At 45.2% G+C, this 24,135-nt stretch overlaps 1 protein-coding gene across 2 annotated transcripts in view; it reads right to left on the minus strand.

Moving 5' to 3' along the window:
• The window catches only part of LOC133494960 (adhesion G protein-coupled receptor L3-like), a 125,612-nt gene that overhangs the window by 33,242 nt on the left and 68,235 nt on the right, over window positions 1–24,135 (minus strand). The window contains exons 11-17 of one of the 2 annotated variants that reach the window (XM_061809273.1): window positions 22,583–22,692; window positions 18,159–18,173; window positions 16,338–17,138; window positions 6,017–6,361; window positions 4,635–4,738; window positions 3,665–3,850; window positions 2,535–2,573 (exon numbers count right to left, since the gene is read on the minus strand). In XM_061809273.1, the coding sequence (XP_061665257.1) occupies window positions 2,535–2,573; window positions 3,665–3,850; window positions 4,635–4,738; window positions 6,017–6,361; window positions 16,338–17,138; window positions 18,159–18,173; window positions 22,583–22,692 (1,600 nt within the window). The remainder of the gene's footprint in view (window positions 1–2,534; window positions 2,574–3,664; window positions 3,851–4,634; window positions 4,739–6,016; window positions 6,362–16,337; window positions 17,139–18,158; window positions 18,174–22,582; window positions 22,693–24,135) is intronic. The other variant, XM_061809274.1, reaches the window with a different exon arrangement.

The following is a 24,135-nucleotide window of genomic DNA, read 5'->3' on the forward strand; positions in this document are numbered from 1 at the left end:
TGTCCAATCATCGCCATGCCAAGCCTTTGACGTGAATATCTCTATTAATGTACCGGATAACTTGGTTTATGTTAATATGGAGTAAAATCCACAGTCAAATGAATATGTTATGAACAGTGACGGCGTACTGAAGGGAATTAAAAAGGAAAAAAAAAAAAACCTCCCACTTTTAAGACTCCGATTAATCAGGCAGAACTCTTGCACTCGAGGCCAGATGAGCTTTCTGTTTATGGGGATATCTTCATCTTCCGACAAATTGACTCGCGGGAGGTGTGCGTGTTGGGTGGGGGGTGTTCTTTTTATCGTCGAGCCTCCCTGGAAGGTCACGCCGCCCCTCCGTGACACTCCCCCTGGTCATCCTCGGCAACAAAGGTGTCGCTTTAATGAGGGGCTTCAAAATCCTCCCTGCGTCCTACAAAGTCACACTCGCTTGGTTCCTACTAAGGCATGATATGTTTTTTTTATCTTCGATGGCGGAATTCGCCCGCAGCCTCCGCTTCCCGTCAAGCCGACTAAACGGAAGAAAGCTTTCGGAGGTGTTCGCAAAAACACGGACCGACGTAATCGCCGTAATTGGACGCCATTAATATATCCTGCGGGCGCCATTTTTTTTTTTTTTTTTTTTCCACAACTAAGTTCGCGAGCAATCAAAAGGGGGCTTTGGTGCACAACACGGCAAGGTGATCATTATGTGCTCTGTTGTCAAAGCGTCTTGTCCGTCGCGATTAAAATAGGCTGTGATGCACAAATGGAGAACTCACACGTGGCGTTCAACGACTGGAATCTTTTTAAAATTCAGCCCCTCAAGCCAGCTTCACTTTGGCATGTCTATTAAGATGAGCCCCACCAAACAAAACAAACAAAAAAAAAAAGCCAGATCAGAAAACTCACAGAAAAGTCGGCCATTTTGATTCGAAGCTCATTTCGAGTTGGTCAAACAATGAACTTGGAGCGTGGAGGTTTGATGACTTTTGGTCATTTTGCCAAATTCAGCCCGTGAAGCCTGTTTTGACTTGGGAACGTGACATTTTAGGAGTATACCCTGAGAGAAGGCTCGAGAATGTCCAAAAGGAAGCTGAAAGACTTTTGGTCATTGCGAAGGGCACTCCTAAAGCAAACTCGTCTTACAAATTTTGTAGAATTGCGCAGATTTCAACCACTGATCCTACAAGGGCATTGCTAAATGGAGAAAAGTTTGACTTTTGGACAATGCAAGAGGACGGAACCATGGAGCCATGATGTCTACGGATGAAACCACCAAATAGTTTGATTGAAAGCATCCACACAACCACGTGAATACCTGTGAAAGACAACTTCCATCCATCCATCCAGCCATCCATCATCTACCGCTTTTCCGGGTCGGGTCGGAGGAGAAGTAGCTTCAGCAGGGATACCCAGACTTCCCCTTCCCCAGCCACTTCTTCCAGCTACTTCCGGAGGGATCCCGAAGGGTTCCCGAGCCATCCGAGAGACATAGTCTCTCCAGAGTGTCCTGGGTCATCCTCGGGGTCTTTTTCCGGTGGGACGTGCCTGGAACACCTCACCAGGGAGGCCTCCAGGAGGCATCCGAATCAGATGCCCCAGCCACCTCATCTGGCACCTCTAAATGCGGAGGAGTAGCGGCTCGACACTGAGCTCCTCCCGAATGACCAAGCTTCTCACCCTAACTCTAAGGGAGAGCTCGGAGACCCTGCGGAGGAAACTCATTTCGGTATTCAGGATCTTGTTCTTTCGGACACGACCTACAGCTCATGCCCACAGGTGAGGGTATGAACGTAGATCGACTGCACTGAATTGAGAGCTTCGTCTTTCGACTTAGCTCCCTCTGCACCACAACGGACCGATACAAAGTCCGCATCACTGCAGACGCTGCACCGATCCGTCCATCGATCTCTCGCTCCATTCTTCCCTCACTCGTGTACAAGACCCCAAGATACTTGAACTCCTCCTGTTGGGGAAGGATCTCATCCCCGACCTGGAGAGGGCACGCCACCCTTTTCCGGCTGACGACCATAGTCTCGGATTTGGAGGTGCCGATTCTCATCCCAGCCGTGGGCACAAATTCAACCGCACTCCGCTAACTGTTCATGGTCTCCCAAATAATAAAATAAAATCAAATGTGATGACAGGGAAAATGTCACCCGCAGGGAGCAAATCACGCAACGTGCCAGCGGGCCTTGCAAAGCAGCTGAGTGAAGCGATCGGGCGGTTTCTGAAAATTGGGACACTCATTCATTATGCATCAAGACCAATCACAACATGCCAGGACTTTAGCTGACTTCGGAGTTGACTTATTTATTGAAGTAGTTTTGGTGATTTAGGGCTTTAAATTGGACGAACAAATCCAAGTCCTGAAACAATGAGCTCATTTAGATCAAAATTAAACTGTCAGGGGAAACCAAATACCCACTCCAGGGTTTTATACCAAATTTCAAAAGGTTGGTAGGTAGACGTAGCGCAGGCAGTCAGGAAATAAACGAAAAAAAAAAACAAAAAATGACGTAAGTGAAAATGGAAAGTAAAATTCCACATACCTGAACATAAAAACGGCAGGAGCGTTCTCTCTTCTGCAGCTGTCAAGCAAAGAAAAGGCAGTTGGAAGGAGAAGATGTCAAGTGTGTCAGGCGAGAGGAAGAAATTCATCATTATGCATCATGCAGTAACTGGAGAAACTTCACAGAGCGAGTCCAAGTTGCCAACGAGACACCCCCCGATGACTTATACACACAACTCTTTAGGCTGGAGTGTTTTCATCCTCTAAATCGCTTTGCCAATGAAATGTAGTGTATGAATCAAAAGCCAATAGACATTTTTGGCCGTTTGCTCATCATTACATTAGCAGCACAGCAACATGAGACTTTATTAGAAAGAGGGTGTTATAAAATCCGCACTCTTGCCCCCCCCTACCCTGTCTTACACCAATGCTAAAAATCTCAATGGGGACATCTGCGTCTGGAGTCCGGAGCAGGTGTTGTTCTCTGAGTAAAGCCGCCCGGGCAAATTAACGGCACACAATTTGAATTTCACCGCAGATTGCGATTCGCTTTTGGCCACTCAGCAGCTACGCAGTAATTATGGCTGGGGCTCTACGGCCAATCAATGGAAAGGATAAATGGGCCATAATGGGAAGCTCAGAACCACTTCACCGCTGCTTCTGGTGTGAATACGGAAGAAGGCGCAGAAGAAATTGTGGCGTTGGCTCTTGTTGGCTCAGGATGGCGGCTGGCTGTTAGCTGGTCTGCTCGTTGAGTGCCTCTGAGGGGACCGTCAGTTTTGGCCGTAGCAGCGAGTGTATGAATGTGCTTGTTTGGCTTTTATTTTGTTTGTTCAATAAAGTGATGAAGAGTTTACCGGCGGCTGTTTCCTGCCTTGGCCACCCGTGAACGGATTATAACGCGTTTTAGCTAGCGATGGTAAATTAGCTAGCGGAGCTGTGTAATTAATCTGGGTGGAAAAATGATCCGGTGCAAAATCCTGCGAGTTTGAGAACATTTCAAAATACAAGCTCAGACCTGGATGAAAATAAAATGGAGGATAACGTAAAAAGATTGGCAAGGTAATGGCTAGTAAGTACTGGGATTCATCCCTGAACCATAGATATTGTCACCAGAATTGAAACAGATCACACGCCAGCAAGTATACGCCGATGCTTCTGTCGTAATACCTTGTTGAGGCTCCGGGCTGCGCTGTCCTTCCCCCCCGGCGTGAGGTTGCGCAGCTGGACGTCGAGGAGGTCCACCAGCTGGACCATGGCCCTCACCGTGTATGTGATGTCGCCGGCCTGAAGGTTGCGCTTGGTCTGCTCGGCCAGCTCCCGGGCAATCACCGCCGCAGTCTCGCCCGCTTTCAGCTGAAATGTGAAGCGGCGGGACAATGAGCGATGGGGGTGGGTGGGTGCGAGCACGCGTGGCTTCGCACCTGCGGGAATGAATGGCTATTGCCTCACAGCATCTGCACATGACAAATGGCGACGTGGAACTGCGTGGCCCCGGCAAATGGATTCTGTTTAGCCTTTGCGTTTAGCAGAGTTGCTGCTTCTGTAAACTCAATTAATGCCGCGTGTACACCGGGGGCTATATCATATGCAATTATAAAATCGTAAACTATTAGTGAGGGATCTCCCCTGATAGTGGTGCGCCTTTATGAAAGTAATATACAAAAACGTCACCGCTTTGGAGGAGAAGGGGCTTAAAGACCGATGTTTTTTCGGCGCCTCCATGCATTTGAAATTTACCGCCATCTGGTTTGAGTACTAAAATATTGGGTTATGACATATTGTAATCTGCTCCAGTAGTAACTCATTGGCAGCTGTTTTCAAAGCAGTTCTGCATATTCTCAGCCATTTCAAGAGCATTGTCTTCATTTTGCATACGTGGATGGTGACAATCCTCTCGATGAGTTTGTCCCACCCCCAGTATTTGCCACAGAGCTGTTTATTAGCTGCTCAAGCACCCCCACACAAGCCATCCCGTGGTGACCCCGCGGCTAATCAATAACATTAATTGACCTATTAAGTCGAGACAAAGGAGAGAAAGCCAGAGAATCCAAGTTCCTCTGAGAAGCTTTGATTTTCATTGTGCTTTGTGTCTTTCTTTAAAAAGGCGGCCAGCAGACCGTGAAGGTGTTTTGGATACCTTGTGGCTGATGATGTTGACCCAGGGGGAGGTGCAGTTGGTGAAGTCGGGCCCCTGGGGGTCCCAGTAACCCTCGGGACCCGCGCACGAGTAGGAGGCCACGCCTGAGAGAGGACAAACAACGAGAGTGTCATCAAAGCCAGGTGCTCGAGATGTTTAGGGGTGCAGGAAGGAAACAAAAAGCGAGGAGAATTGAGAGCTTGAAGATGAAAAAAGGAAAGATAACGTCAAAAGGGGAAAACAATCAGAGCAAAGAAGAGGAGATAAAAGGACAAAAGTAATTGGAAGCTTAAGGAAAGGTCACGGTACTGAAGCAAGAAGAATACAAGAAAATTGTTGGGGAAAAAAAATAAAACAATCAAGAATAGAAATAAAGGAATAGGAGAGAAAACAAATGATGAAGAAAAAAAAAAAGATCAACTAGGAATTAAGCAAGGAATGGCGATTATTTTTGTCAGTGCTTGCAATGAACAACAAAAATAGAAGAGGAGACCAAAACGAACAGAGTGTGATATCAGCGTGCCCTTGCTCGTACTTGGCCGGTCGGGCTTTGGCTGCTCGGCTCAGACGAGGCGCACGAACGCATCCGTTTTGATTGACATATAATTTCCTTCCCCTGTCCACCTTGGACACGCTTGCGTTTGATGGCTTCATGAGATAAAACTGGGGAAGGGAGACGAGGGAGGGCGCCGCAGCATGAAAGCCAGGAGACGGGAATCTGCTAGTGTCATGAGAAAGGTGAGTTGGGTCTGCGGGAGCCCAAATTGCCCTTCCCTTTGTCAACCCTCTGCCCCTCCATTGCGTCGCCCGTTTATTACTGGGGTCCCAGTGCCCCAAATTTGACCGAGCCACAAATGGTGACGTGGGATTCTTCTGACCCAGGCTGTGGCCTCTGTCAACCGAATAGCAAGCTGGCTAACTAGCTTGACGGCTAAATAACTAGTTCATGAACAGTTTCTGAACGTTTGTTATGTGCTACATTTCCTTACATCAACAAATAGAAGAATTGGAGACCAAAATTCTTCACCGACCATGCTGCATGTGGTACGTAACCAGCTAGTTGACTCACTAACTATCATGCTAACATTTCGCTAGTTTACTGTTGATTATAATCAATTCCAATTACAAGAGACTACAAAACGTGTGACGTGATCAGGACAAAAATGATCCATGCAATTTTTTTGACCCATTTTGCAAGCTAGTGAAGTATCTCGCAGACTAAAAATGAACTTAACTTTATTGTGGACTATGAAGATTACCTCGGCAAATGGTCTCGTAATGTGCGATGTGACCAGGAAATATTGCTCCTGTGAGGATTTTTAAAGTTTTTTTTTCGATACATATATATGCAGTATGTGTGTGTTTATGAAAATGAACATCACCTATGGTACCGGGAGGACAAGGCATCTTGGCAATGTTCCCCTGCCCGGTCTTGGGCCAAGAGATGTCCAACATGACCAGAGGATTACAGTACTCCACCCTGACGTTGGGAAGCCTGGAGGAAGACGGCGGCCGTTGGTCATCTCCCGTCCCCAGGCGACCCACCGGGGTCTGGGCCCTTGGGGGAGCCGCTGCCCCCGTTGACATGGTGGGTGTAGCGGTGGCAGCCATTTTGGTGGTGCCGGTCCTGGCCGATGTAAAGGTGACGGTGGTGGTGGTGGGCCGAGTAGTGGTCCTTGTGGTGGTGCTTGTCGTGTCCATGTAGACCATGACGGAAGATGAAGACTCTGGATGGGGGTGGGGGGTAAGCAAACCATGTGAGCCAAACCACATACACCATACATGGACAATTTACCCAGTTTGAGTTGGTTGAGCCACCATATTGAAATCGGTGCCCTGTAAACCAATGCAATAAATGGATTGCGCTTCAAAGCTGCTACAAAGTACACAATAGTAATGACTTTCATTCTTACATATATTTGGAAAACTGATAAGACACCAAAACAAAGTATGTCTGGTTTAATATGATAATTACAATTGGTTACTCCTCATGTGTTAAAGTTTAAGGTAGGCAACAAACCAATTCTTGTGTGATCCAGCCCTGGAGAGTTTCTATAATTCTCCCATGTACAGGTCCGGGTTTTTCCTCTCTGATTTTCTCAGATTTTGCTATGTATGTACAGGGGGGAAAAAAGGAGGTACTTTTTGGTTCGAAGTACCATACAGAGAGACGCGAGGCCATCAGGATTTGATAATTGGCGTGAATTAAGATTGCAAGAAGCCGCTTTGTCCTCGACTACAGTTTAACACCAGTTTGTGAAGATTTCTGGCTGTCACACCGGTTCAACGCATAGTACGGTTTTGTACAAAGTTCAAAGGCTTCAAGCCCATGCTTATGACGCTCGACAACCTTTAGCGGGCGTAGAGCTTTATGACTCCCTGAAGCATTCGTTCAATGGAGCTTTTGTTGATGCCGAGTTCCAGTGCAGCCCTCCAGAGAGACTTTCCCTGGCTTTTCTCAAACGCCTGCTCTCAAGGTTCAGAGTTTTGACAGTACCAGGACCTCCCCTGGATAAACAGATCCTTTGAAACTTGCCATGAGTAGCATAAATTGTACAACGTGTTGGTATGTCGTTGTGTTGTGATGTCCAGAAAGCCAGTTAAATGGCAAGCAGCAAATGATGCCCCACGGCACCACTTTGCCACCTGCAACATGGCGGCGAGGTTGACGCGTGATTCAGAACTCAAAAAGAGGTCCGCGAGAACTGTACATCTTCTTGGAACCAAACAGGTGGGGTTGTCGCGGACGCCCGCTGGCAGAGTTAACACACTTCCAGCTGTGCTGTCTAAACGCGGCTCGGGTTGCTGCTATTTGTGGACCTGAAGACACGAAACAGAGCGGGATCCCTATTTCCTGGATTTGATGGCCACTCCAGGAGGTGCTGGCTAATGAGGTTGTTTACCCGAGACGAGCTGCCGCCCTGGTAAACACAGACAAATGTGGAGACGCACAACAAACCCATCGAAAAATGTGTGACAGAAGTGCACTCAAGCTTAAAGCAAGATAATTGACTACTATGGACAATAATATCATTATTATTGGAATTTTACATGAACTTACTGAGCAACCTGGATACTCTTTTTTTCATGCTGAATTAAAAAAAAAAATCAGTACTTTTAAAATTTTAATTTAATTTAAAATTAATGGCATCCCCATGCTATTTTAGGCTAATTACAATGTTATTACCCGAACATTTGCCAGCCTATCTGTCAAATGAAAAGGTTTAGAAGAACTTGAATGCGAAGCGTAAATTCTTTGTTGATTTCACACGGAACGACGCAGCCAGACAGCAGCGTCTGCCCCAGCAAACGTGAACGGCGCAAACGCAAAGCTGCTCCATCCCCCTGCAGGGAGCTTGACAGGACGTTGATAATAATAAAAATAAAAAGCCCAAACATTTAACATCATTGACGACATCAGCACGCAGATCCCGCGAGCATCCATCTCGCCGGCGAGCGCGCGCGTTCCCGTGCGCTGGTTGTCTCTGCAATAAGTCCATTATTCATGAACGGCCGTCGTGCATTTACATTTGAGGAGGAGTGATGACGACCTCAAACAGAGCGCATCGGGCTCGCGGTAAGTAGCCGCGTCAATTTGGCCGTAATTGAAATGAGCCGGCAGCGCTGGCGTACTGTAAATGGGTCATTCCGGAATTGGGGGACATTTTTTTTTTTTTTGCCGTGCACAAAATACAGAAATGTGCATTTGAAAAAAAAAATAATAAGAAATTGTAGTTGCCCTGAGACAACACATGAGTCGTGATTGTAGAATTCCTGAATATTGTTGAAAACAACCTAATTGTTTTTCTTTTGTATATCCCGCTTGATGACCAACTTACTTTATGAGCTTAAATTGTTAAAGCAAAGCTGTTACTAAAATCATTGTAGCCAGCGAGAGGTTGAGAGAAAAAAAATGAATTCCATGACTCAGCAGTAATGACATCCTCAAGCTTAATCTTCTCGCTTCTCTATTTTTCCGGCCACCACCGAGTGTTTACCTCAAATTGACAATTTGAGTCATTATTTTTTTATGGGTTTATTCATATCAGAAAATTAAATCTTTAGTCTTTTTCTTTTTTTATAACGGGAACTAGGTTTATTCTTGACAAAGTAGCTTAGCTGCTAACTCAGCTAGCATGTACGCAAACAAAAATAACATCAGCATTGATTCGTAACCCTATGACTGTAATTAGAATAATTGTCAAATTAAATTAGTTTCCAAATAAAAAAAAATATTGTTAACTATGCAGGATTTATGCAGAATATTTTATGACAAATAAAAGTGTACCATTGATGGGTGAGCTGTCTGCCTGTTTTTACTTGCATTATTTTTCCTTTCTTGAAAATCTAACAAAATATGGCAGTATAAATATATTTTTCACCTCTGGCGGAAGGTACCATTGAAGGCAACACAAGTGCTGATAAGATGGAGGTGTGCGCATAAGCCGTTTGGGATAAGGGAATTATTGGAGCGGATGCAGGATGGACAGATTGTATCATGAAGAGAAAAAAAAATTGCTGTCTAAAGTGAAAAAAAGAAAAGTTGGACATATCATGCAGGAATCAGGAAAAAAACATTTCAAAAGCATATTTACTATTTTTAAGGAGGACTAGCTCAGGGGAAAGCATTCCTCAAATCATAACAATAATCATAATAAGAGCAACATGTTTTTTTATTTCCTTCAGTTCATTATTATTATTATTATTATCATTGAATTATGACCGATTATAGATTTATAATGTATGCATTTAACCCTGTTAACGTTGCAAAGAATTATCAAGAAAAAGAAAAAAAAAGGGGGGAGATCAATGAAGACACATGATAATGTCATGGGGACAATTTTTTTTGTTATTGTCACATATTCACTGACAGTATTTTGTAGATTTATTTTCCCATTTTTTTCATTTTTAATTTTTTTTTTTTGTTGCTGATGATTACTGGTTTGTCCCCACTTATTATAAGGATTTGGAAAAAAAAATTAGTTTCATTGCAATTATAAGGGATTTCATTTATCCATTGTCGTCCAGTGTAGTTTAAATCTGATTACTGTTATGAAAATGGGTTTTAGTTGCTTGTATTGTTAAAAAAAAAAAAAGGGGGGGGGGGACGCAAAGAATTGGAACAGGATTTTTTTCTTGACAAAACAAGATTTCGAGCAGTAAAGGTTCCACGGCAGAGTTCGACAAAAAGGCACCAAGTGCTGTCTAATTGTGTCATTGAGAGTCCTCTGATAATTTTTACTTTGCTTTCATTGGCAACATTTAGAAGAACAATAATTAAAAAAAAAAAACAAAAACAAAACACAAATAAATTAGCTTCATAGCTCACCCCCACGCGGAGCTTTGCGCTTCATTTCAAAGAGAGCTAATTATCCCCGTCGCTCGCCATCCCGAGGCCCGTGGCTTGCGCAATTAGATAAGCCAGCTCCGGGAGGACGCGGCGTCACCAAATGAATCCGCGACGGGGTGACTCATCGAAGGTTTTGGCTGATCAAAAGTGGACCGAAAAGGGCTTTGGGGCCGAGCGAGGAATTAAGTCCGGGAAAGTGACTTTTTCCCGATCCTCGTGCTGCAATTATCTCCTTTCAACCTTTACGCTTAGCTTCACCTGCAATTGGTCGTTTCAAAAACGCTGGAGAAGATTTGCTAGTCAACGCGTGATGTCATTCATTAACCTTTTTTTTTTTTTGTTTGTTTGTTTTAATTTCCTTCCACTGTTTTAAGTCGGCTGAGTCTTTTTTTGCTTGGATTGCAAGGCAAATTAAAATAGCAAGAATTACAATAATACTCTGACTAAAATCCGTAAGGCTCTTTCCCTGCACATTTTCAACAAACTCCCCAATCTGTTCACCAAAGTACTGCATACACCCGATTTAGAAACAGGAATATGCACAAACGCATTTTCTAACTCCCCCTTGAAATTCCTTTTTGCTCCCATTGAAGTCCCCAGTGGACAAAAAAAAAGAAAAATCAAAATCCATCTGTACAGGATTACTTCAAGATCTTTAGAATAATCAATTCTAAAAAAATACTTCATAGGATGTGTTTCTAAGCGGATATAATAAAAGTGTGGGAGCGTCATAAAGCTTTAAAATGTATATAAATAATACAATATACAGTCATCATTTGCAGTTTTAAAGCGTCAGTTACGCCCCGCCATGTCCCCAGCAAAGTAAACATCGTTAGCTCATTGAAAATGCTTACAACCACGAGTTAGAATGGATCCATAACAGGTGGTTTGGATAGAGAGGGATAGAAACAGTCACTGGTGCCCTTTCAAACAGTTTGATTAAAAGGTGACGAAATATGGGAGCAGACCCGCTGGTAGCCTCAGCTGGCACCGTCACAGTACATCACTGTGGCTCAGGAAATAGCTAGCCAATAGTACGTCCGCGTAAATTCACTTCCACGTCACTCAACAAATCAGACCCACCTTTAAAAAGGAATGCAAACACACAACTCACGTGCATATACTGTATTACTTGAAGTGTATGCATGAAACGTCGAAATAAAATAATATAAATAACTGCCGTTTATATAAATGAATATTTATAAATAGTGCCATGAATGCTTGGTCACTACTTGGTGGATTTCGTCTCTTCCGAGGGTGGTCTAGAACGTAACCGCCGTGGTAAGCGCGCGACAACCGTTTGCGAAGCCAGAGCAGTTAAGGCGCGTCAAACGATGTCCGCGTCCAATCAGGTTGACGTGACGTCATCCGCCAAGCCTTTAAATTATTTTTATTATTTCATTGTGTTGTTATCCATCAACTGGAACGGGTGGGGGGGCTCAATTACGCAGCCAGACATCCGGTAATGCTTCGATATCATCTAACATGATGAGAGCCATAATGGAGGGGAGCCATGCATTGTTTGGCAATTAATTTCTCATTCCCGAGCTCTCGTCCCGGGACTTGAGGGGGCATTTAATGGAGGTCAGGCGGCGAGGGGGAAGATGAGGATGCGGCAGCCACGCCGGCGTGACAAATCGCAGCAATTCCGAGATACCTAACCTGCCATTTTCTGACAAGAGCTTTGGTAAAATGTACACTTTGGTTTCAAAACCGTCAGATCAAAATAGCTTATGTGATAGAATGCGGAGGACAAACATTATTGTACAGTCCAATAAATATATTTTTCAACACATTTGCTCATATATTGGCCAGTGCTGTTTATGTACATAACTTCCAAGACAGGGCAAGGTTTGTCATTGAATGTGATGCATTTATTCATCAGAATAAATTTGTACCCTTTGTCGTTTTAATACTCCTTTAAAATGTCCTCGTGTAGTGTTTGGGAGTACCAGGCACGAAGGGCGAGGCGTTTATGTGATGTGCAAATGTGCATGTAGCCTACATTTCTAAGCCTCGACATCAAACGACCGGCCTCCATTGGCTGAAGTGACTTAAGCTAGCTCCTTCTTGATACTGCAAGGGGGGAAAAAAAAAAGCCCGCATAACTACGGAGGGACCGTGGGGGTGTTCTTGAGGGTCTGCGACCACGGAACCCACCGGACAACATCACAGCACTTGAGCTGCGCTCCGATTATCCCCCGAGCGCGCTCTCGCCAACCCACGCGTTTATCGCTTAGACGCTCTTAATCAGTTTAGCGGGCACCCGAGCCAAAACATGGAGTGTTCCGGGCACGCTTTCCCCTCCAAGAGCCTGCAGGGCGCGGCGTCTGGCGTGAGGCCGCTGCCAGATGGCAACATGTGGCAAACGGACAAAAAAAATAAAAAATAAGGCCAGACAGTGAATGAATCTCTGACACCGACTGTGTGCGAACATCTTGGGCCCACACACTGGGTCACATATTGCCGGACCGGCTTTGGGATTCATTCAGAAATCAACCAACAGCTCCCAAAATGAGTTATTATTCATGATGACCGCCACCTTACACAATAGAAATTTACAGAAGGACAAAACAATAATCCAAAATCCGATTCGGCATATGCGCCGTCACATGTCGTGTGATTACCGCAATCATTCCTCTGGCCAATTATTAATCATAACCAAGACCAGGCATGGTGTGGGATCAGATTCTGACGCTGTGATAAACGTGATTAAAAAATATTGCGATTTGTCTGGGCTGCACTAAAATATTTTTGTCAACATTTTTTCCATTGAATGTACTTTGAAGGGATATGAGTAAACTTTAAAAAGTATAAATGAATAAAGTGGACTACAACAGTTCAAGTACTGACGTTAGCCATGCTAGTTAGCCGGTTATCTGCCTGGGTAGCGAGACAATAGTTTCATTGATTTCATCAATAGGAGACGCGCTAACTTTCATAGCTGGCTGTAAATGTTTATTTCGAGACATCCTTATTGTATTACAGCGTATATTGTCGGGTTGACACTCTCGTAAATGTGACATTGCTGCTCTACAAAGTAGCGCTACGCTCACTTCAATGACTGCTCGCACCGAGAACGGGAGAGGGATAGGCATTGGCTTCGAAAGCGTGTCTTTTTAAAACCGCAACGCGCCTTGAAACGTCTAACCGACACATACCTATACACCACGTTGCACGATAGAAATAAACACGACAACCAGAAATAATCAGGAGTGAGATTCAAAATCCGTCGTATACTCCAGTCAACGCGTACGTGTCGTGATTCCTGCAATCATCACATGGCTCTCTCTCCCACTTCGGAATGTAGAACGACAATTAAAAATAATCCAAAGTCCCATTATTGAGTAACCGGTCACATGTACTCTATGTGTCATGAAATTAATGTAAACATTCCTCTCGCCAGTTATTCGTGAGAACTGCAACCTTGCACAACACGACGACTAGTCCAAAAGAATCGTGAAAGGTGCGGCGTTGTATAATTAAGCGACGGCTTTTTTTTCTTCTCCTCTCTCTCCCGTGAATCCCAGCAGATTAAAAAGCATACATTTATTGCGCGCTAAATAACTGGCTGCTGTAAAAATATTACACTGCGCTAATAAATGTCAGTAAAAGCTATAATACGTGAAAGACGAGGACAGAGGGAAACAATGAAATAACAAAATAAATACAACGTTTTTGTGACTGCTCTTTAACGACTGCTAAAGTAACTTCATAATGCATTTTTCTCGCCCTTGCATATTTAGCATATAACACATTTCCTTCATGCACATTGGCAACCGGAACTAAATTCAGATTCAATTGTTTCCGCAGCCCAAATACGCAGCGGACAACTTCCGTGTGACAGTGTAGTTCCCACACTATAAACATGTTATGACGGATTTATCGTCATATTTTAAGATACGAGAGAGTGTTTACCTGAATGTTAAATCCTGTTTCACCAGTTAAGGTTAGGTTTTAGGTCAGGTTAGGGTTTGGGATTGTTCACTTTGTGGTTATTTGAGGTTTGGATTACAATTTGGGTAAGAGTGATGGGTTAAAGGTGGAAGTTCCGGTAAAGATTGGGGTTTTGTTTCTGGTTAGGATCGGATTAAGGTTTAGATTTGGGTTACGGATTACTTTGCCGGCAATCACTAGGACTCGTTTCCAGTGAGAGTTGGACACCAATTTTGTTCATAATTTTTATGGACAGAATTTCTAGGCGGAGCCGAGGCGTCACATCTCTACTCTTTGCAGATGATGTGGTTCTGTTGGCTTCATCAAGCCATGATCTCCAGCTCTCACTGGAGCGATTTGCATCTGAGTGTGAAGCGGCTGGGATGAGAATCAGCACCTCCAAATTCAAGACTATGGTCCTCAGTCGGAAAAGGGTGGCGTGCCCTCGACAGGTCGGGGATGAGATCCTTCCCCGAGTATCTTGGGGTCTTGTTCACGAGTGAGGGAAGAATGGAGCAGGAGATCGACAGACAGGTCGGTGCAGAGTCTGCAGTGATGCGGACTTTTGTATCGGTCCGTTGTAGTAAAGAGGGAGCTGAATCGAAAAACGAAGCTCTCAATTTACCAGTTGATCTACTTTCCTTCCCTCGCCTATGGGCATGAGCTGTAGGTCATGTCCCAAAGAACAAGATCCTGGATACTAGCGGCCGAAATGAGTTTCCTCTGTAGGGTATCTGAGCTCTCCCTTAAGAGATCGGGTGAGAAACTTGGTCATCAGGGAGGGGCTCAGTGTCGAGCCGCGAGAGGAGAGGAGCCAGATGAGGTGGCTGGGGGGATCTGATTAGGTGGTTGGGGGCATCTGATTCAGATGCCTCCTGGAGGCCTCCCTGGTGAGGTGTTCCAGGCATGTCCCACCGGTAAGAGACCCCAGGACACGCTACGTCTCTCGGCTGGCTTGGGAACGCCACGGGATCCCTCCCGGAAGACCTAGAAGAAGTGGCTCGGGAAAGGGAAGTCTGGGTGTTCCTGCTGGAGCTACTTCCCCCGTGACCCGACCCGGAAATGCGGTAGACAACTTTACGGTGAGGATAGGATTTAGGGGTTTGGCATCAAAACCACGGGAAATAAAGGAAGTAGCTCAAGATAATGAACCAAAATCTAACGCTTGCAAGGTGCTTGGAATAATCAACATCTCCCTCAAATAGTGTTTAATTTAAGTTGTATAGCACCCCCGCCCCCCCCCCAAAAAAAGATATTGTATTTTGTTTTCTGCAAGAAAACGTGACGTTTACATGCATCGTCAGGAAGATGATGAAACAGCTGCTTTATTACCCTGGAGGGGTTTTTCATATAGTCTCCCATTCTTTTTTTTTTTTTTTTGTTACCCCCGCATTTCAATTTGTGCTCCATCTGTCCACTCGTTCCGAGGTTTCACTACCACTATTCACGCCACTTGTCTGGAGAGCGGCCGATTTTTGCACGGCAACTTGTATCCAATAAAAGGAGAAACACACAAGCTCCCTCTTATTAAGCACAACAAATTATATTACGGCTGGCTGTGTGACGGCCAAAGCAAACGCTCTGTTAGCGCGGTCACAGAATATATGAATTGATTACCGCAGCAGGACGCCTCGCATCTGGGAGAGGGGAGGGGGGGGGTATTTTGGATGGAGCGCCAAAGCAACAGGTACCGGCTTCGCGGTGAAACGACCGAGGGGTTAAGAATATTCACAAAGACGTTGTTTTGTTTATGATCAACCCCTTCAAGTTGGTGTTTTTAATGCGTGGTTATGTCAATTACATCATTTCAATTACCAACAATGACTTCCATGAGGGTTCTTTCAAACCTGTTTCTGGGTACAGTTCAGGTTCAGATGAAGTTCATCCGAATTCCTTGCAGAGAATTAAAAAGTCAGCAGAATTAACGACAGGTTTAGGAATTATCTGTTTGAGGAGGGTCAGGTTTAGGGTTAGGGTTGAATGTGAATATTGGGCATTGTTATGCGTTGTTATGCAATAGTTGGGTAGTCGTACATCCTGCAGTCTTTTGTGCAGGTGGGACTGGTACAGTACGCAACCAGTCTCCGAACACTTGCAAGCCATGATGAAAAACAGGAAAGCAGTTTTGTCAGGAAGTTTTCCAGAAGCCAAAACTCTGCCAACCAAATTTTGCAAGTGAATCACCGCGGCAACCCCTGATGGGACAAACTGAAGTATTGTTCAATCACGGTAGCCGACTGCTCTTTAACAAATGCTAATGCTAATCTTAACCCTGTTTCAAACCGAAACAATAGCACTGACCCAAGCGTCCAAACAGTCCCACAGATGAAGTCAAGTGTGGACAAAGCTTTTTTTTTTTTTTTTTTTTTGCTACTTGCTCGACTGTCACATTGGTAGAATATGAAAAGTTGACTTACCGAGTCGGTTGTCCAGCACGCCGAAGTCCAGGGAGTACTTGACCACGTGATAATTGTTCCAAACGTAGAGCAGATTGTCTCTGGGATTATAATCCACAGCAGCGATGTACTGATATGAGTTGGGGAAAGGGATGTCCAGGTAGCCGTCTTTGCTCAGCTCTGTATTGTAGATGTAGTCGATCTTGTTCCCCGTGGCCTCGTTGTCGTCGTCTTCGTACACTGACTTGACAACGTAGAGGACCCCGCAGATCATGAAAGCGTTAGACGCTGAGCGTTTGTCGTAGGCTGTGTCCCACGTGCCCTCCACGCGCAACGTGTACGGGTTAAGTTGGCTTATGACCACGCGCCCGTTGTTCTGCTCCGTGGCGTAGATCACCCACAGGCCGTTTTCGTCCACCGCCAGATCAATATCGGATTTCCCGCCCCAGCGGTACGGTGAGGTGTCGTGGTAGTTCGCGTTGGCTATAATGGCCTCTCCGCTCTTGATGCGAGTGCGCAGGTCGAACTTGACTATGTTGCGCGTGCGCTCCTTGTTGAAGAACAGCGCGCCGTCGTACACCACGAAGCCCGTGCCATCCACACGGTGCGGGAGCTTATAGGTCGTCGTCGGCCTGCCAGCGACAAAGTCCTCCTTGGAGGAGTATTCGGTCAACGTGTCCGTACGGTAGGGCGTCCACGGCATGTAGTAGATCTTATCCGAGGCTTGGAGGGGGTCTTTGCACCACGCTCCGGACTGGTGGTCCGATTCAAAGAGGTGTTCGCTCTGGTATACCCTGCGTAGAAGCCCTGGGCACAGGAATACTAAGGAGCCAAAATAGGGAAAAACAAGTACAGAGTTACATTGGCAGGTAGCAGGATCATCCATCCACCCAGCCATCTATTCCCGATTACAGGGGTTCTGGAAGTTTTTGGCTCAAGGTGAGAACTCGACCCTGCTCATCCTAACAATGTATGTCTGCAGTTCTCAAATGTGGACATTTCTACCTCAAATGTCTCAAAAGTAATTCGGCGGTCAACGCAACCCGTGCATTGTGCTTTGGACAAAATCTGGAGGACATGTTCGTCGTTCAAGGACCCCTAGAAAATAAGCGATGCGATATCTCACGAATGATCCTTCAAACATCATTTTGACGGCTTTCCAATACTTGAAAACTCATTCGCCCAAATGTAATTTGCTGCGGGTCTTTTTGCAATAAACTCACATCTCGAGAAGACACAAGAAGTCCGCCATGTTACTTTGAAGCCGCAATGTGAAGCTCATTTTGGGGTATTTCCGGGGGTCCCATACAAGACCAACTTACTCTCCAGATTTCGTCCAACCCACGATGCATTCGTTGGCCGTAGCTTTATTACATTTGACCCATGACAAGACGTAACTGAAATGACACCAAGCAATGGGACCAGTCATTGGAATCTTGTTTACCCGCCATGCACTTCTTTAAATCCGTTTCTGCTGATAAGGTATGAATATGGCGACTATGATCTGTCTCCAGTATTGATTAGCGTGTCCCTGAAGGTTATTGCCATCATCATGTTAGGACTATAATCAAAAATTGCTGACAGCTTATTGGACAAGCTATTGATCACCCGCCGTATGTGGCAGTAGCTTTAATAATATGCAGCAGATAAGGCCGAGCTCCGATAAGCAGAGGGGGATTTGCCCCATAAATTTGCTCAATGAACGCAAAACGAAAGTCCCAAAAAGCAAAACAAAAATAAATAGAAGAAAATGTGGTGGCGACCCACCACCGTCAAATCGCAGCATGCAAGCAAAAGCGAAAACATGAAAAAGAAAAAAAAAAATTGTTTGCATTTAGTTACCTTTCTGCTCCACTTCTGCACGTTGATGTGAAAGGCGGGGAAGGAAAGAGAAAAGACAATAATAAAGATTAATGAAGCGATCGTAAAGAGTCGCCCCCAAAAAAAGCACATTGTTAAAGCAGAGGAAATGAAAAAAATGGGAAGTCATTTCACGCCATTTGCGCACATTTTCAAAGCCAAACGCCAAAGAATGGTGCTGGTGTTATGACTTTGTTTTACAGGGAGAAAAGTTGTAAAAAAATTTTTAAAAATGTTGTAATTTTATGAGAATAAAATCTAAATATTTCAAGAATGTTAAACCGAACCCCTAACCCTAAACCCAACCCGTAATTCTAAAAACCCCATGTCAATTTATGACTTTTCCTCAAACTATATCTTAACAGTATTCTTTACAACCGCAGGGTAACCACCGGTGAGCAGTCCGTGTAACAATTGCGTACTTACAGCACCATATGCGTCATCTACTTCCTGCTTAAGATACGACGACGGGGCCCGAGAGAGTCGACCGCGTCGCGTTTGCAGCGCAGACTTCTGGCTGAATAATTAACGCTTCCCAATTTCACACTCGTGACGGCAAAGACGTCAGATCGGCATCATTAGCGGCTAATAGAGATTCACGGCGGCGACGGCCGCCATATTTCTTTCCTTCGAAGCGGGGAGCGGCAAAGGCCTTAACGCCGTCCCATCGGCTTTTTAATTAACGACGCAGATTACGGCACTTTGAATATAGCATGTGCCTAAGGATGGCGAGGACGTCTCCATCTCAGCGGACTTGCTATTCTTTCAGCCCCTCTTCTGCTGTCTTTGTGCAGTGCCCTAGAATTTTTCTCAACAGCGCTTCTTAGACGCCGTTTTATAACCTTGACGATGGAGGATGCCGCCGTGACGGCTTGGTGCTCGCCCAGACCCGGAAACCGCGCTGGGCCTGGCGATGGCACGATGTGCCCAACCAAGGGTTGCCCAAATTTATATTAAGAAAAAATAAAAAAAACTTCAAATGCATATATAAAACTTCGGTGGACAAAAATGCTTGCAAATTGTCCTCAAACAAAGAAAAATATGTTGTCAGACAAAGGGTTAAGAATTCAATAATTGACGACAAACTCCTCGAAAATCCAAAACAAATTAATCCGAAAGCAGTCACTCATATTTAAAAAATGGGCGGGTGTGGTCTGTCATGCCCGCAGAAATGAAGTCAAGGGTGTGGTTCACCAGTCATGCCCGAAGAAATAAGGTTCCATGTGTGGTCCACCAGTCATCCCCGCAGATAAGAAATTGCGGGTGTGTGTTCTGTTTGTGATTATGAGTGTATCCCTTTAAGAGCGGAGGGGGGCGGTGTCAGATAAACTAGGGCGCAGAAGGAGGCTGAGCAGGAGCTCGTGCTTCCGTGTTAAAAAAAAAAAAAAAAAAAAAAAGAGTTAAGCTGTGGTTCACTGCGCTGGATCGGTTTTCATGTGCGCTGAGAGTGCGCATTTGCGCAGTGGCGCAGCTTAGAGGGAATACTGGTCAAGACTACACAAAATAAGGGACGTCGTTCAATATCTATGTATTTCTACTCGTAACAAATTTTACACGCATGATTTTTCAAGCTCGGCTGTGCAGATTTGCGAGTGCAATGGCGTGCAGGCGCATACGTGCCCGTCAAATCACAGTGACTGTGAAAGCCATTTATTTTTAAGACGAATGTTATGAAGATGAAACGTTTTTAAAGTATTTTTGGGGATCGTAGTTTGGGGTAAACTATTTCGCTATTAATGGAAAAAATATAGGGGGGTAATCCTTTACTGGCAAACTGCAGCACTCGTCAAACCACAAAAAGCAGCAAAAGTGAAGCTGAAGAGGACACAGAGGATTCTTTGCACTGATTGAAAAAGCCTTTTTTTTTTTTTAGGTTTTGTTTTCCAAACACAAGAAAAGGCTGACAAATAACTGAGGAAAAAGGCCACCTGTGTCCGCCTCCTGTGTCACACAGGACTGCGCATTTAGCGAAGGCGTGACCGCCGAATGACGGGATGAGCAAATCCCGCCGCATTAGCACCCCGGCTGCATTGCGAGCGAGGAAATCAATTTTGTGCGTTGACCTGCTCGCGCAGAAGGCCGGTGATTGGTAGCAGGTGCCGCCCGGCCTGTGCCAACCCTCTCCATTTTCGTTATTGCGCTGGCGCCGACCATGAGCCGTTGGTGGATTATTATTATTAGTGGCAAAATGGATTAAAAACTAATTAGTTGGAAAAAATCGGGGTTGGGCTAAAATAGGAAAACGGATCGCGTGATTATACTGTATGTCCGATTCACGCTTGTCTGAGGGAGCCGAGGTGGAACCGGCTGTCAGAGGGAGGTGTTACATTGCCCTTATTAGCGCTAAACAGCAGGTAGGCGGGATGACTTGTGCCTTTTGGTTACAAGCAGCCAAATTTCTCCTTTGTTACCTTTTGCGAGCGGCCGAGCTTGCCAGCTTTGAAATTGAGAAACTTAGTTTGAAGTTTCATCTCACCTGAAGTGAAGGACTAGAGCAGATGAGGACAAAGACCATTTTGTTGTTGTTGTACAATGCATTTTGTAGGCTTCACTGAACAAAATCAGCACAAATTTCCGCTAGCTATTGGTACCTTCACAATGCCCTCAAATCCCAAATCAAGATTCCCTATTGAAGTGAATGGAAACGCCAATGAATCCGTTCCAGACCCCCCATAAAAACACCCCCAAAATGTTTTAAAAAGCAAAATAGCACAGATTAAAAGTTTCTCCTCAATTGCTACATTTTTGTTTTGACATCTTCACTGGATTTTGATCGATTTTTGCCACACTTTGCTCATTTTCAGCACCTTCCTCTTTTATGGAAAGAGGTCTGCAACTTCGATTGTTTTTTTTAAATGCCCTTTCCTGGCGTTATAACCTTCATTTACTGCCTGTCCTTCAGAATACTAAGCATGGTAGAAGAACTATTTTCATAATCCTGTGCCAAGTCCACACAATGCATACCTTGCTCTCGTGTTTCTACGATTTCAAGCAATAATTTGATGGACGTCATTCGCTTCTTCTTCCCAGCTAAAGCTTTCTAAAGACTCATATTTAGAAAAACATAATTACGCACACACAAAAAAAGGAAAACACCAGCACACAAAACAAGAAATACCATGCTCCTCGAAATGAAGAAAAAAGTGACCAACACCCAGAGGGAATCGAGGGAATAAAAGCTTTCAAAGGCGATAGCTAATGCGAGCAAGTCAGCTAACAAAGTCAAAGCGGCGGAAGGTTGCGGAAGGCCAGGATTTTCCTTCCGTCGGCGTGTTAGCAGATTTGAAGGCCCACTGAGGAGATGTCAGAACTTTATTACAGCTGAGCGAGAACACTGAGGAGGTCACCCGCAGAAGTGTTCACCTCTTCCAGGGCTCGGCCTTCGGGAGGAGTAGCGCCGACGAAAGTTGAGATTTTTAACAAGGCGCAAGGAGAATAGACGGGGGGGGGGGGTCACTGTCAGAGGGGTGGACAGATGCCGTCTGCTGGACATGTTTATGGGGCTCCGTAAAGGGTGGTCACATTCCTTTAGCCCGAGGGGAGTCTTAGTAATTTGGAAAGTGCACTGGGGGGGCTGTACACAACCTACACGTGTTTGAATGGAAAAAAAACAAACAAAAAAAAAAACCCACATGGCTCCTTTAGTAAATCAAAATGGATCGTTTCCGCTGCTTGCGGATGACAGTTGGGACGAAAATGTGACAAACGGCCACTCACGGAGGTAACGGTCCCGTCCAAATCCAATCTTGTATTAATACCAGGGGCAGTCATAATGAGCCCAATTTATTTAACTGACTAATAATTGATCCTCCTCCTTAACCCCCCCCCCCTCCCCCTACTCACATTTCTGGACGTTTAAAAAGTCAGGGGTTGTCACTTAGTTAAACAAGTTGTACTGAATTTTAGGAGGCTGGCATGGAAGTTATTCTGAACAGTCGAGATGAAATCCCCGATTTTCGGGTTTCATTTCGATGCATCTGTTGTAATCAAGCCAGAAGAAAAATCGGGTTCATTTCTTCTTGACTGACCCTGGTTTCAACGATAATCGATGAAGTCTATTGACCGTCTGACCTTGAGTGTCCTGCCCAGGTCTAAAGTGTCGGCTCAGTTAAGATTTTGCTGACGGGAATTCCGTTAGCGGACGGCAAAGTTTTCTTCGAGTAAGGTCCGCAGCGTCAACCGTCAAGCGGGACTAGAATCAGCTGCAATTAGAACTTGACTAACCAACCCTTCAGGCCGCACCGAACAAAACCATGTTTAAATTTTCCGATACCAGCAAAGGACAGAAGAAAGTCAGCGTCATATCCGCGGGTCAACATTTGCGGTTCCGCGGGTGATAACGTCGCGATATTACGGCCCGCTCATTAATACTTCCCGTTGTGGAGAGGAAATGAGAGAATACATACTGTACGGCACACATTCATATTGGACTTCCAGATATTTATAAGTTCCCGGGCAGGGGTCTGGAAATACATCTGGTCCGGCCACCACTGCGCACTGCGTCCGGTTATTGCATCTGAAACGCACAAAACAAGGTCGCACATTAGAAACGGGCAGATAAGGCGGCCGCATTATTCCGACGGTTCGCCGCGAAAGGGACTTCGTCCAACAATGTGTATATCTAATGAGATCATTCATTGCCAAGTTGGCAAAATATTCCTATCGCATTACCCACCCTGCCAAACTCCAAATTGGCGCTGTCCTGTCACTCTCCGGCAATAATTCTCAAAGTGCAGAATGCAAAGAATCGTTAGAATTAACTGTGGAAGCTGTGCATAATGTTACAGTGGCTTACAATCATACAAAAATATCAAACTTCTGCTTTGTCGTTGATGCACTTTTAGGCCGATTCCAAAAAAAAACCCCCCAAAAAAAAAATCACGAAAAATCCAAAACAGTATTTCATGCCTACCCCCTCGCCCCCGACGTGACGAACGCTTTATGAAGGTCAAGCTGGGGGGTCCGCCACGATGATTCATACGGCACAATTAAAACGTTCTTGACACCTTAATTAACATTGATTGGCTGCCTGCTAATCAATTGAACCGATGAGAGAAAGGGAAGAAGGAGTGGGGTGGAGGTGGAGGGGGGGGGCAGCTCATCTAATTTCAAGGCCGTAATGAGATATGGCCGGTCAAGTGTCTCCCTTTATGGGTCCCTGAACCGAAGCTAGACCCCCACCCCCAGCCCCCCGCATTTGGTCCCCGCCTCGGAGGAGTTCATTCCCAGGCAGTTAATGCCAGTCAAGCAAACAAGGACTCAAACACATTACGAGCGAGAGACAATTAGAGTCAGTCGTCACCTCGTTGCCCGTTTTGCGCCGGAGAGGAACTCCGGTTCGACCTTTGACAAACAAAGTGCGGGGGGCCAGAGACCACCGCAGCGGATCACCCGAACGTGGGTCGGCTGGATGCCGTGCATTTTCTTGTTGTTGTTGAGCCCCGACCAAACGCAATCACAGTTTGTAATAAATTCCCCTTGAGGGATTAAACAACATCATGTGCATCCGATGGGATGATTGCGCACTTTAATCCCAAAGCCTTCATCTTGACCTACATGCGCAATCCCCTTAATCACAGCTGGAGCACAAACTGGGAGCTCTCGGGCAGACAGGTTTGCTTGTTCTTTGGCTTTTTTTTTTTTTAAGCACATTCAAAAACAAGGACTCCTCTTGTTGCTCGACGTCAAACGTTGTTAGCTCCGGATTACATGGCCAAAGGTTTGGAGAAAGTCAATTTCTTTACATGCACCACACAAGCGTCCCCACCCCGTCCTAGTCTGTCGTCGGGCAGATTACAGCCTGACGAGCGGCGAGGTAGCGCCGAGTAGCAATCTGTAATCGCTATAATCACTGGTGAAGTTCTGCACTGGCGATTCTCAAATGGGTCGTCGGCGGGTCACGGACCCTGTTTTGCGCGGGACAAGTATTAAAATAAACGTTACCTCGGTTAACGACAGC

Source organism: Syngnathoides biaculeatus, chromosome 21 (assembly GCF_019802595.1).
Source record: "Syngnathoides biaculeatus isolate LvHL_M chromosome 21, ASM1980259v1, whole genome shotgun sequence".
NCBI lineage: Eukaryota > Metazoa > Chordata > Actinopteri > Syngnathiformes > Syngnathidae > Syngnathoides > Syngnathoides biaculeatus.